The sequence below is a fragment of the Pseudogymnoascus destructans genome (genome assembly GCF_001641265.1).
Source record: "Pseudogymnoascus destructans isolate 20631-21 unplaced genomic scaffold scaffold_47, whole genome shotgun sequence".
Classification (NCBI taxonomy): domain Eukaryota; kingdom Fungi; phylum Ascomycota; class Leotiomycetes; order Thelebolales; family Thelebolaceae; genus Pseudogymnoascus; species Pseudogymnoascus destructans.
The window spans coordinates 60,897-73,409 of record NW_020167565.1 but is presented as its reverse complement, the minus strand read 5'-3'; the positions used below and the strand labels follow the sequence as shown (position 1 = coordinate 73,409).

The 12,513-nt window shown below is 50.6% G+C and overlaps 3 protein-coding genes across 3 annotated transcripts; 1 reads left to right on the top strand and 2 right to left on the bottom strand.

Annotated features, from left to right (window-relative positions):
* Positions 1–6,532: 6,532 nt before the first annotated feature.
* Positions 6,533–6,874, top strand: VC83_09361 (uncharacterized protein; the record flags this gene model as incomplete). The annotated part of the gene is made up of 1 exon (XM_024472801.1): positions 6,533–6,874. The coding sequence occupies one exon, from the start codon at positions 6,533–6,535 to the stop codon at positions 6,872–6,874; it is 342 nt and encodes a 113-aa protein (XP_024319596.1).
* A 1,739-nt stretch (positions 6,875–8,613) lies between these two features.
* Positions 8,614–8,970, bottom strand: VC83_09360 (uncharacterized protein; the record flags this gene model as incomplete). The annotated part of the gene is made up of 1 exon (XM_024472800.1): positions 8,614–8,970. One exon carries the CDS (start codon positions 8,968–8,970, stop codon positions 8,614–8,616), a length of 357 nt encoding a protein of 118 aa, XP_024319597.1.
* Positions 8,971–9,818: 848 nt separating this feature from the next.
* Positions 9,819–12,486, bottom strand: VC83_09359 (uncharacterized protein; the record flags this gene model as incomplete). The annotated part of the gene is made up of 6 exons (XM_024472799.1): positions 12,211–12,486; positions 11,836–12,123; positions 11,361–11,752; positions 11,227–11,274; positions 10,882–11,126; positions 9,819–10,833 (listed from the first exon to the last, which is right to left on the bottom strand). The coding sequence occupies exons 2-6, from the start codon at positions 11,864–11,866 to the stop codon at positions 9,819–9,821; spliced, it is 1,731 nt and encodes a 576-aa protein (XP_024319601.1). The 5' UTR covers positions 11,867–12,123; positions 12,211–12,486.
* Positions 12,487–12,513: the final 27 nt, after the last annotated feature.

Below are 12,513 nucleotides of genomic sequence, written 5' to 3'. Positions count from 1 at the left end.
AATTCACCCGGGTGAATTGAAGGTGAGAACCCTAGAATATCCCGAACATGTACAGAGGCATGGTTCTAATACCTCTAGAACAATTACTATGTCGACCACACCCCTTCTAAACGCGCAAAGACGCATGGCATTCCTCAGAAATCCGAACCAAAGGCTCAAAAGGAGCCAAACCCATCCGGAAGCAGCTCTGCAAAGAATGAGGTAAGGTGCCCCTCTCTGAACATGTACACGGGACTAATACAGCAATAGACTTCAAGGAAGCGCGCTGCAGCCTTGCAGTATCAGGTGACAAAGTGGGCACCGGGGAACCCACTCAACGACATGTCAAGGCTGGCCGAATCGTCAGTTGCTGGATACCTTGGCTATACCGACACCCATCCACTTACGCCACCTGAAATGGTCATGGCCTGTAATGAAGGGAGCAATGGTATTCGAAACCACTCTGAAGAACAAGCTACAGACCAATGCAACTTCCATATTGGAGGCTTCAATCGACGATGCTGATGCATATGAATTTGAGGCCAATATCGACACTCTTATTTCAGCTTTCGATGCTCGAACCGAAGAGGACAACGCAGATACGGAGAACACAACCCGAGCACTTACACTGCTATTTGCTGGGATTATACACCACGTTGCCAATGCCCTTGAAGATATGGACCTATTGACCCATGACGACCCTGAGCTAAAGGCGCAGTTTACCAATCTACGCGTTCATCAGTCAGGTGTGAAGGGGTTCTTTGTCCCAGCGTTCGACATGAAGGCAGTGCTTGCCCCTACACTTGGCCCGCTTGTTTTACATAGCGAGCATGCCATGGAGCGGTATTCAAGAGCTTATACGTGTATTCGCTACCTACTTTATCATACTACAACGTCGAAGTTTGCTACGATCAAAGGCAAACTTACAAAGGGCACCTATTTCGAATCTGGAAGTGTACTTCAAGACAGGCTCCCATCTTGGATGGGCAGTGATACTGTGGTTGAGATTCCTGGAGCGACTTCCATCATTGGTCTTATGAACCAAGACAAGCACATCCCACTCCAGGTTACCCTCCAGTTTGTCCATGAGGAGGGAACAGACGATAATGAGGATCTTCTGCGTCATATGAATTCATACCTGAAGCGAAAGAAGATCCGATTGTTGAAGGACAGCGTTGACTACAAGCATGAGATTCGAGACTTCGAGATCGCACCCCAGTGGCGTGATCACCTACGCCATGAGCTTCTGCTCCCGCGGCTCAGATGCGACTTCAGCACCTTACCTTGGTCTCAACTACTCTTCCTGATACAGACTGCGGCCCTGTACATGTTCCAGAGGAGGGCTCATGGATCATCTACGACAATGACAATCCTGATGTTGTTATACCATGGACTGATGTGCTCGACATCCTTCAATCTGGTACCTGTTTCCGCATCGACTATTCCCTCAAAGTTGTTGATGCAGATGAGGATGGGCCGTATCCTTATGAGTTCGATGGGGGCCCTATCCAGGTTTGTAGCATCAACGAGAGCACAATAGCTACAGTCAATAACGCATCTACTGGAGAGACTACTACCAGAGAAGATTTTACAGCCGTTGTAGGCCCTTCGCCTCCACTCCCTCCCACTCAACATGACATAAAGGGGAAAGGCCCTGAGGTCCCAACAGGTCCACACACAGCGAAGATGATGCGCGATAAACCTGCACTATCATACTTGGAAGGGGTCCTTTCAGGATCAAACCATCACGGGATCCGTGGCATGGTAACTCCTACGAAATTGTTTGGTGATTGCAACTCTGCAGAATCGCAAGCATGGCACCTTGGTGTCGACGTATCAACCCCAGCTGGCATTGAGGCATTTATCCGAAAGGTTATCGGTACTCTACGTGTTGCTAATGTTGCGCCAAAGAAGGCCCTAAACTTGGCTGGCCTGCCTTCAATTGTTCAGCAAGAGATTCAGAGTGGAATGGCTGCTGCCACTTCTACAACTCTAAATGCAGACGTAAGCATCCAACTCTGTACATGTACAGAGACACCACTAACGCTAATTGCGATATAGCTTCCAGTAACAAGCGAGGATGCAACAAGTATGGAAGACTTTTATAAGATGCAAAAGCTCTTCACGGGGGATGAGTCCCAGACAGGCCCTCCTCTCGATGCCTGCCTTATAATCGCAGACGCTCATTTCGATACATGGCATGATAAGGAGCACACTCTTGCCAAATATGTTCTACGGTCACTCCCAACAGTACAAATCCGGCCTCTTGGCCACCAGGTTACCGGGTTCTTGTGGATGATCCTCAAAGCTTACGGTTATACACACGCTCCAACAAAGGAAGGGCAACTTCAAGCCGACGAACTTCAAACAGCTCGCACATATGGCGGGGTACTTGTCGATAATATGGGCTTGGGGAAAACCTACACCTCATGTTTGTATCTCGAGTGGGTCATCCAGTTCTTTACACCAGAGACGCCAGGTAATTACAGACCGCACTTGATATTGGCGCCAGCTGGGCCGGTGATAGAGCAATGGAGGCTCGACATAACAAAGAACTTCAAGGGAATCAACCTGATCCTTGCATACGGGGACTCGCCACCAGACGGAGCTTCCTCATTACGGTGGATTTCATCCAAGGCAATGCGAAGCCACCCCCATAGTCCGAAGAAGTTTCCGGCCGGTCTCCGTTTTATATTTGACCAAAACAACCGAATGGCTGCCAAGACAGTAATCCTTACGTCTTATGACACGCTTGCCGCTCGAACACTTCAGAAACCGCGTCGACAGCCTGGCGATACTACCCAGTTTAAGCCGTCAGAATGGATTGGAAGATGGAAGGGTGTCTTTCACACCGTTATTATGGATGAAGGCCACAAAGTGCGAAATCCTCTAACTAACATCCATGTGGCAGTTGCAAGGTTGAACGCGCGGCATCATTGGTTTATTACTGGTACACCAATTCAGAATCAGAGCTCTGTAAGTCAGACCACTCCTGTACATGTACAGAGCTAGGCTAATTGATAAAAGGATATTCTTGGACCTCTCAACATTCTATGGCCTCAGATATCAAAGTCCCTCTCTTCGACAGAGGAGAGATCTACATGGGTAGATTCACTCAACGGCAATTACAAGGACTTCGAGCTCCTACTTCTGCCAGATGTACTGCACACGTCGTGGAAGAACCTCATCGCTACAGACCCTTATCGTGTCCGAACACTTATCAACAGTAAGGACAAGACAACTATAAACAAGTTGTACAGATGCTTGGAGCAATTGCTTCTCCTTCGTCGGTCAACTGCAACATCAATCCCTACGGACTGCCACGGAGGACGTTTGTCGCTGAAGAATCTGATGCCGCCGTACGAAATTACCACTGTCCAGCTCCGAATGAACTCAGCTGAAGCTGCTGAGTACCAGATGTTTCATCAGTCCTTTGTAAAGGATTACGAAGAAGGTCTTGCGCTGTGGACAGAACAGAAACAGAGCCGTATTGATCCATCGTCAGAGATCAAGAGCTTTCCTTGTGTGACTGGCCCATTGAGGAAGATGACAGTTAATGCAGTTTCGACTATGCTAAGTCGATTTCACGACACCCTGGAGAATACAACGGTACGAAAGAAGTGACTCGATGATACAGTGGCAACCATCAATATACTTCGTACACAGGGCTTTACAGGTTTACAACTGGCGCACGCTACTCTGCGAGCTGGCGATCGGTTAATCAAGGACGCTACTGACCTTCTTCGCCACCTTACCTTTGGTAGTCCGAAGCTGCGCTGGATTTTGAAGGATGTGACAGATCATTGTCTCAAACAGAAACCAGACGGAGGACGGAGCAAACTGTTGTGTTCCGAGGACATCCCAGTGTCAGCATGGTTTATCGAGACAGTTCTGAAGTCAGTATACATTCGGGCAGAGGTTCTGCATGCTGGCCTTACCGATGCCCAGCGCATTGCGCTTATTCAGGAGTTCAACAACCCCCACTCCAACCTTACGGTCTTGATTATGATGTACCAGGTCTCCTCGCAAGGCGCTAACCTGGATGGAGCATGTCATCGTGTGTGCTCGATTACCACAGCTATCAACCTGCCATCAGAGTTGCAGGTACACTATCGACCTATCAGAGTAAGTGCCCCCCTCTTACCTGGAACATGTACAGAGAAGAGGTCTAATCGTTATATAGGTGTCTCAAAAGGAAAAGGTTACAATTGTGAGGCTCTCGGTTGTGAATTCTCATGATGCCTGGCGCGAAACCAAACAGATCGACAAGAGCATTATAGATGTATTGACCAAGCTCCAATCACCTATGTCATTCCAGGCTATTGCAGACGCATTGATTAGCAGTCGGGATGAAGTGTTGGCTGCACACAATTCCAAAGAGGGCCGAAAGGCGTTGTGTGGCCGAAAGATCCTACCATTGAAGCTTCGCGCTTGGGGCGAGGTTTCTATTCCTAAGGATCCTAATTTGGTTTCACCAGAAGAGGAAGCCTTGCCAGCGGGTCGGAACATGCGAAAGCGGAAGCGTGTCCTACAAGAGCTTGAGAATACCGATGATGAAGTTGACGACCTATCTCATCAACTTGAATCTGCTGATCCAACCTATTCTCCTGCGAAATACGACACTGATAATGATTCCAACCACAGTAATGCGGTCTCTGACAACAGCGACGAGGGGGAGGGTATTACACCAGACGAATACATTTCGGACTTCAGGAAGGCCTGGGTAAAGTTGTCGCCAGAGGATAAAGCCCTTTATGATCAAGACGAACTTGACTTCCTTGTTCTCCTAAGCATGGATCCAGATCATCTATATACGGGTCAAGAGATTCAAGAGTCTCTTGACTCCGCCATCACTGAACGAGGCCTGCGACTCGTTATTGCCCACCGTTCTGGACAAACTAGGACTGGCATGAAGGTGTCACCCCACATCAAGTACAATGCTCTACTCAATCGCAACGAAGAGGATGACGGGCCGTTTTCTGCCCCAGTGTACTGCACTGCTACCGACAAGGATCGGAGTGCTGCACTCCGTCAGTTTGTAAGGGGCGAAGCTGCTACAGTGTTACGACGGAACAAGAAGGCTGGCCAACTACAGGACAGGAAGGAGGGAGGTCGCATGAGACCGGCCCTGGTACCTGGAGGGGCAGCGGGGAATAGTAGTTCCGAAAGTATCACGTGACGGAGTCGCAGGATGATGAGAAGAGTCCTAAGAGTCCAGGACTCCGAGGACTCGAGTGAGTTCCCAGGAGTCCACTAGGCACGTGATGGACTCGCAGGATGATGAGAAGAGTCCTAAGAGTCCAGGACTCCGAGGACTCGAGTGAGTTCCCAAGAGTCCACTAGGCACGACGCCACTATATAAGTAGATAGTATTTCCTTAGATAGGAGCTTCGTGCTCAACTCAATACAGTATTTGTTATATACTAGTAACGTGTTACTTGAAGCCTTTGTGTCTGATCCCCTGCCTCCTCTGATAAGTAAACCTTTACGCAAGAGAACCTCTGTGTCTTCTATCGTTTAGAAGTCAGCGTTACATACAGCAACTCCTATTACAGCGTTGGTAGAGGAGGTTGCTGCTGCAACCATTGGTGACCCTGCAGCCAGCTCTGAACATGTACAAGAGCTTGCTATACCAGAACTGATTCTTCCGTTGGACCCTCCGGTTGTCCATACCGAAGGAAAAGTCAGTGGGGATACCACGGATATTGATACCCATCTTTCCTCTAACAGCCCTTTGAGCGCTTGCCAAACCCCTTCAGGGTCAGGATAAAGCAAACAGCAGCAGAGTACTATTGTTGTTTGGTATATGGCCATTAGTGGAGGATCAAACGGTTACGTCTGGAATTACTTCCGACAGTGTATATTAGAATACAGTAAATAGAGAAAATGGATCCGATTCTCTCCTAGAACCTCCCGAAACTGCTTCCACTGTAAACTCTATATTGTAATGATATTATAACCCTGTATTATAGCCCTAACATACGCTCATACACGCTTCTGACTATGACGAAACTATTGTGTTACAATGTCAGATCTATTTTGTTATTATATCCCCAAGTATACTGTAATTTGATTCGCTCATATATACCATTTGGTATATATGAGCTTATCTAAGATACCAATAATAGTGCTGGAATAGCTCATTGTGGAGAGGTTGTGTGGGGCAACTAGTCCTGGAATTGTGCAGGCTCTATCACTCGGCCCACATATGCCCCATACAAGATTTACTCAGCATCCTATTGGACTCTGCTAGCAGGGTCAAAAAAAAACGGCCTCCGCCGGTAAGGTACGTTTCACTAAATGTAGTTGCCTGATTCTGCCTGATTCCTAGGGCCAGAATCATAAGTCGCGAATCGCGCGAGGTCATGATAACAACCATCCTTCAACATCACTTGTAATCGCCTGAGGTGTTTCCAACGCACCTCAGGCGATTATAACAACATGCTCCAAATCGCACCGCCCTCTTCATGACTATCAATAATGAACCACAATAGGCGCCGCCTGTTTGTTGCGCCTCTTTTACGGCACCTATTCGACGCATATATATTGCAAGATGTCGTCTGTTGCCTCTCCATCGTCACCCTCCAAGGCTAGGACACCGACGAGTACTTCCGAGGACGAAGACCGCATAATGCCTGGCCAGAACAGGTCTGTAGGGAGGACGGTGCACCTTTACAACTCTAATGACACAGAGACGGCGATTGGCGGCCTCATTGTTACGAACGGCGTGACCCACACGAACCTCTACCACATGGTGGAAATTATCCTCGTCGTTACGAGCGATTTCAGCCTCCGAAGTGGAGATGACAAGATCATTCCAAAAGGTGAGGCCCAAGTTAAGGCCGGAAAGTACTTCGTCTACTCTACGGGTAAGATTTATTTACTCCGGTATTAACAAGTTGCTAACTACAAGTGGAACCCTTCGAGCTGAACAACGAAACTCCGCTACTTCGCACAATATCACATGGGATTGGAACTCGCACTAAGGTTTTTTGCAATGAAGTACGCCAACGCGACCGACGCTGCGTCATAACTGGGCAAGAGGCAGTAGGAGCATATCGAGATCATTGGCGTGGGTTTGAAGCCTCACACGTATTTCCCATCGCCTATGAGGCTCAGTGGGAGGCGCAAAACTTAGGACGGTGGATTTCCATTATACCAGAGCGAGGTGGCTCTATTAATTCGGTGCAAAATGGCCTTCTCCTTCGAAGCGACATTCACCAGCTGTTTGATAGTTACGATTTTGCGATCAATCCTGACGTATGTACACACCCATTAACATGAAAGATGCAGCTAATTATCTTAGGATAACTACAAAATTGTTTTTTTTACTGAAGATGCTAATAATCTTGCCGGGACACACCTCGATCGAAGATTTCTTGATGATCCTCAGAGGGCCGTTGATCAGCTCTTAAGATGGCACTTCCGCCAAGCAGTACTTGTTAATATGAAGGGAGCTGGCGAACCTCATTTCGAGCATGACTATCCGCCAGGGTCAGATCTGATTGGTGATATTCTCAAAGGCCCGAAGGCCGCCAAAAGGATGCAGTTTGAGTTGTTCAGTCGATTCGCATTGGACTATGATGGGTTGTAGAAAAGCATGGCACGAATCGGCGGTGCCTGTTTTGAGCTGACTCGGATCTGACACAGTTTCACAACAAGCCACTAACCACCAGCACGCCCGCCGTCCTTATATTTTAGTTGACGCGGCAAGAATGAGAGTTTCCGGCTATATGCCGAGAGTATGTCAATTTGGAAGAATTCACACATGACTCTTACCTCTGAATTCAAATTACTCGTGCAAATCCCACCCTGACGACGCATTTCAGTCACTGTATAAGTATCACTCCAGAAAAGCAAGGGCATAGATCAAAAATCCTACATTTCCATATATACCCCTCCCCCCCTTTATATACAACCCACCCCCCCCCCCGTCCCTTTCAAACCCCCTCAAACAACCCCCCCTCCCTCCCCCTCCCTCCCCTCACACTCCCAACCCACTCCCTCACCCTCCCCACCACCCCCCAGCTCCCTTTCTTCACAATCCCCCTTCTCCCCCCCTCCATTTCATCCATCCACCTCGGTCTCCTCTAGAACTTCAACAAAAGACTGCTGCCGACGACACTAACACTACTAGCCGCCATCGCGGCCCCCGCAGCCATGGGATGGAGATGCATGCCCCACGGCAGAAACACACCGATCGCGAACGGCAATCCGACGAGGTTATACCCACGCGCCCACGCCAAGTTTAGTTTAATCCTCCCAAAGATCTCCTTCGCCAACGCCACTGCGCCGGGGATATCCATCAAATCATTTGGTCGCATCAGCACGATGTCCGCCGCCTCCATAGCGACGTCGGTGCCCGAGGCCATCGCAATCCCGATATCCGCCGTAGCGAGGGCGGGGGAATCATTGATTCCCTCACCTACCATCGCTACGACTTCGCCGGCGGCTTGGAATTTCTTAATCAGCGCATGTTCCTGGTCCGGTGAGACGTCCGCGTATACGTTTTCGGCGGGGATCCCGACGGCGGCGGGGGCGGAGGGTTTGAGGGTGTCGGCGAGGCAGATGTGACCGCTGTAGACGCCGTTGATGGCGCTGAAGATATTTGTTGTCCCCGAGGAAGCAGTGGGTTCAGAGGAGGTGGTGGCGAGGGCGTTGATGTCTTCCGAGGCTGTGATGGCTGTCGTGAGAGCGCAGGAAGCGGACGGAGCCGATGAGGACCCTGTAGCGCGTACGGGAGACCGAAGCAGGCTCGACGAGGGCGTTGATCCCGAGTCCGACGACGGGCTGGAAGTCCCCAATTGACCCATCAAGGGTCATCTTGCCCATCGTCAGGGTCCCGGTCTTGTCGAGCCAGAGGCTAAGGTAGCGCGGATAACTCTTCAAGAGACTCAGTACAGCAGATAACCGAAGCACAGTTGAAATACTCGTAGCTGTTGCTACTATGTTTGTGCTCGCTGTCGTGCTCGTTATTGTCATGCCCGCCATCACCTTCTATACACGACTCACTGGTGAGTTTGATTGTTCGGTGATGGGGTTACACAGGTCTGTATCTTCAAGTGTCTGAGTAGGCAACAGCGAACTATATCATGGGGCGGGCATGACGTGTGAAAAGGTTAATTCTTCCCTTCCCTTCACTCTACCTCCATCTTTACCCCTTTATCACTCGGACAAGATGTCGCGGTTGGGGGGTATGACGCGGAGAACGGGCAGAGCCTCGGATGGTTCTCGGCATTTCAGCCGGTGTTGTTCTCCCATGTCAAATGACCAGGTCACTGCAGCGATCGATTCGGCATCGCAGGAGCTTGATGCGTGGCTGTCGGCTTTTCAGATGCATGATAATTCTGGGTTGGATTGGTTGGATTGGTAGAGGAAAGTTTATGACATGGGATGATGAACCCGACGTGTTACTGTGACAAGTGATTTATGTTTATGAATCTCCCTGCTTAGCAGTGACAGTGATTGTGGACGTGAATCTATATCTATAGCCAACGTGTTACTGTAGCAGCGATTGCTGATATGAATGTTTCTGCTCAGCTCCTATGATAGTGATTGTAGATATGAATCCCTCTATTTAGTTCCCTACGTAGTAAGCTCCGAGTCACATCCACCAAGTCATAGTCTAATCAATGTTGCCTATCTATCAGGCACTGGACACATGTGCGGACATAGCTATAAAATGCCTCCGACCACAAACACCGTCCATATCAAGACAGGCCGCCCAAACAGAGCAAGAAAAACATGGGGTGGTGCTAGGATCACGCCCGTCCCAGTTTCAAACGCCGGTATCACGCCATGGAACAAATCCCTAGTCCCATCTGTCATTCCTCACCCGCTCATTTCACAGTCGTGGACTCCCTCAGCCCGCTCGCTAGCCCCTTCTGCCCCCTTCTCCCCAGCAACGTCGCGCCATCGAGATTCAACTCGAACGCCCCCCTCTGATTCTTAACCTGCTGCCTCGCAGCTGCAGCCACAGCGGGTGAGTGCTGTCCATATCCCTTCGCCTGTGGTTGTGCCTGCTGCCTCGCCGTTGCCGCAGCACTCAGACTTGTATTCCTCAGACCCTGCTCAACACCTTGCATGCCCCCCTCATTCTCGTCCCCAATAGGCTCTAGGCCGCGGCCCATGAGACTCTTGCGGCGCTTCGCCTCCTCCTCCTGGCGATGCACGGCGTAACCAACATCGAACACTTCACGTAGGTTGACCGCACCAGGTGAGCGGAAGTCCATGCGGCGCGCCCCTGGCGACTCAAGGAGCTCGCGGTCAAACGCGCGCAGAGGCTCCTTGCGCTCGGTGGCAGGTGTGGCGAGAGGTGGGGCGTCAAAGGCCGCGTGCGTCGGCTCGGCAGTATTCTTGATCCAGGGGTGGGCGAGGAATTCCTTGATGGTGTATCGCTTCTCTGGGTCGACGGTGAGTAGGTGCGAGACAAGATCCTGAGCGGGCTTGGAGATGTCGTCCCACCAGGGAGAGAGGAATGTGTACTGTCCCTTTGCAACCTTCTCCGTGAGGACCTGGATGCTCTCGTCGTAGAAAGGAGGGAATCCGCAAAGTAGAGTGTACAGAACGCAACCCATCGCCCACATGTCGACGCTCTTGGAGTAGCGCTCATCCTTGACAATCTCCGGGGCGGTGTAGCCGACTGTGCCGCAGGGTGTCATGGTCTGGGTATCCCATACGATCTTTGACAGACCAAAGTCGGCAATCTTGATCTTACCGATGCCGCCCGAACCAACGCCAGCGGTGAATTCTCCCTCATCAACCTTGTCCTCTTCCTCATCGGACCTAAGCTTTGGGTTCTTGGTTGGAATGAAGGGAATGGGGCTAAACAGTAAATTCTCTGGCTTAATATCTCTGTACATCTGTTAGATCTACACACCAACTCGCATCCATCGTACTCACCTGTGCACAACACCCTTCTCCTCGTGCAAGTACTCCAGCGCCTCGGCTACCTGTGTGATGACATGCCTAGACAAATCCTCGCTGAAGTAGGTCAGGCGGACGATCTGGTGGAACAATTCTCCTCCCGGTGCGAGCTCCAGGATGATATAATAGTACTGCTTCGACTCGGAGAAATCGATGAGCTTCACGATGTTGGGGTGGTCTAGTTGCCTCATGATCTGGACTTCCTTTAAAATGTTCGCTCTCTGAGGCCATGGTCAGTACGTGGCCGTCGTACGCGCTTACGTCCGACAAAGCATCAAGACGTGGCACGTAAGCAGATTAACAGGCGGAAATAATGCGCACCTCAGCAGCCTTTGGTTTCTTGAAATCCGGATGAAGATGATCATCACCCTACACCAATTGTTGGCCAGTGCTCAGAAAACAGGGAGTATAGAGAGTATGTGTCAGGAAAGATGTGCATACGTGCCCGTGCTTACCTGAGATGAGTTCATCTCGAACTTGCGGACGACCTTGATGGCCACCTCGCCCGCGCTTCCATCGAGGTCGACGGCCTTGTATACATTGCTGAATGCGCCGTCGCCCATCTTCTCAATGAGGCGCCATCTCTCGAGGCCGGGGTACCGCGGCAGCTTCCCCTTCGACTCATTGTCTTCGGCAACCATGCGCGCGAGCGTGTCCGGGTCTACCTTCTTTCCACCTGCCTTCCTGTTTGCGTCATCTTTCTGTGCCTGGTAGGCCATGTTTGCCTCCTCTGCGCGTTTTTGTGACACGGTGGACTCGGTATTCGCAGATCGCTGTTGATGCGCAGTGACGGGTGATACGTGGGTTGTTGGTTCGGCTTGAGGCTGGGTCACTCGTGCGTGCTTCCCTACATTGTCGTTTTGTCAGAAGGTTTGGTCTTCACGGCAGGACGGAATGCGGGGGGTGTCAGGCGCAAAGTGTCAAACTCACCATGCTTTATGAAGGCCTTGAGCGTCTCCATTCGAACCTTTTTGAGGGGTGGGGCAGGTCCGGGTATTGGAGGTGAAGTCGGCCTTTGTCGATAACTGTTTAGTGGGGATTGGAGGGGAAGTTGATTGTTAAGCGAGCTTGGGAGTGGTGGCGGTGCTGGTGGTGTTTCGCACAGGCAATGATCGCCGGTCGATGACGGAGATGTGAGGAAATGCAGGCGTACAGCGGCGGCAGCAACGGCGATAGGTTGGTGGTGGATGATGAGTGCAGGTGAGTTGCAGATTCGGCCTGTTTTAGTTCGATATATCGTCAGCGGTTTCGTTGACGCAAGAGACGGAGAGAGGAGTCTAGAAGTATATCGGGGATCTGGCTGACTTGATGGGTAGGTCGAGGGAGGAAGATGTCGGCGGGTCTGTCGGCGAGTCTGTCGGCGAGTCTGTCTACAACAGTGTAGTTTATAGCGCAATGAGAGGTTGATGGGGGAGAAAAGTTGAAAGAGAACTGGAGGAAGCGGCGGGGGAGTGGTGATGTTCTCAACGATTCTCGCGTATTTCCTGGATTTCCTGGATTTCCTACTACGCCGGGGGTCTACGCCTTACCGGATTGGATAAGAAATATTGAGAAAGGGCGGAGAAGGCGGAGAAGGCGGAGAGAGGAGAGAGGGGAGAGGCCAAGTTT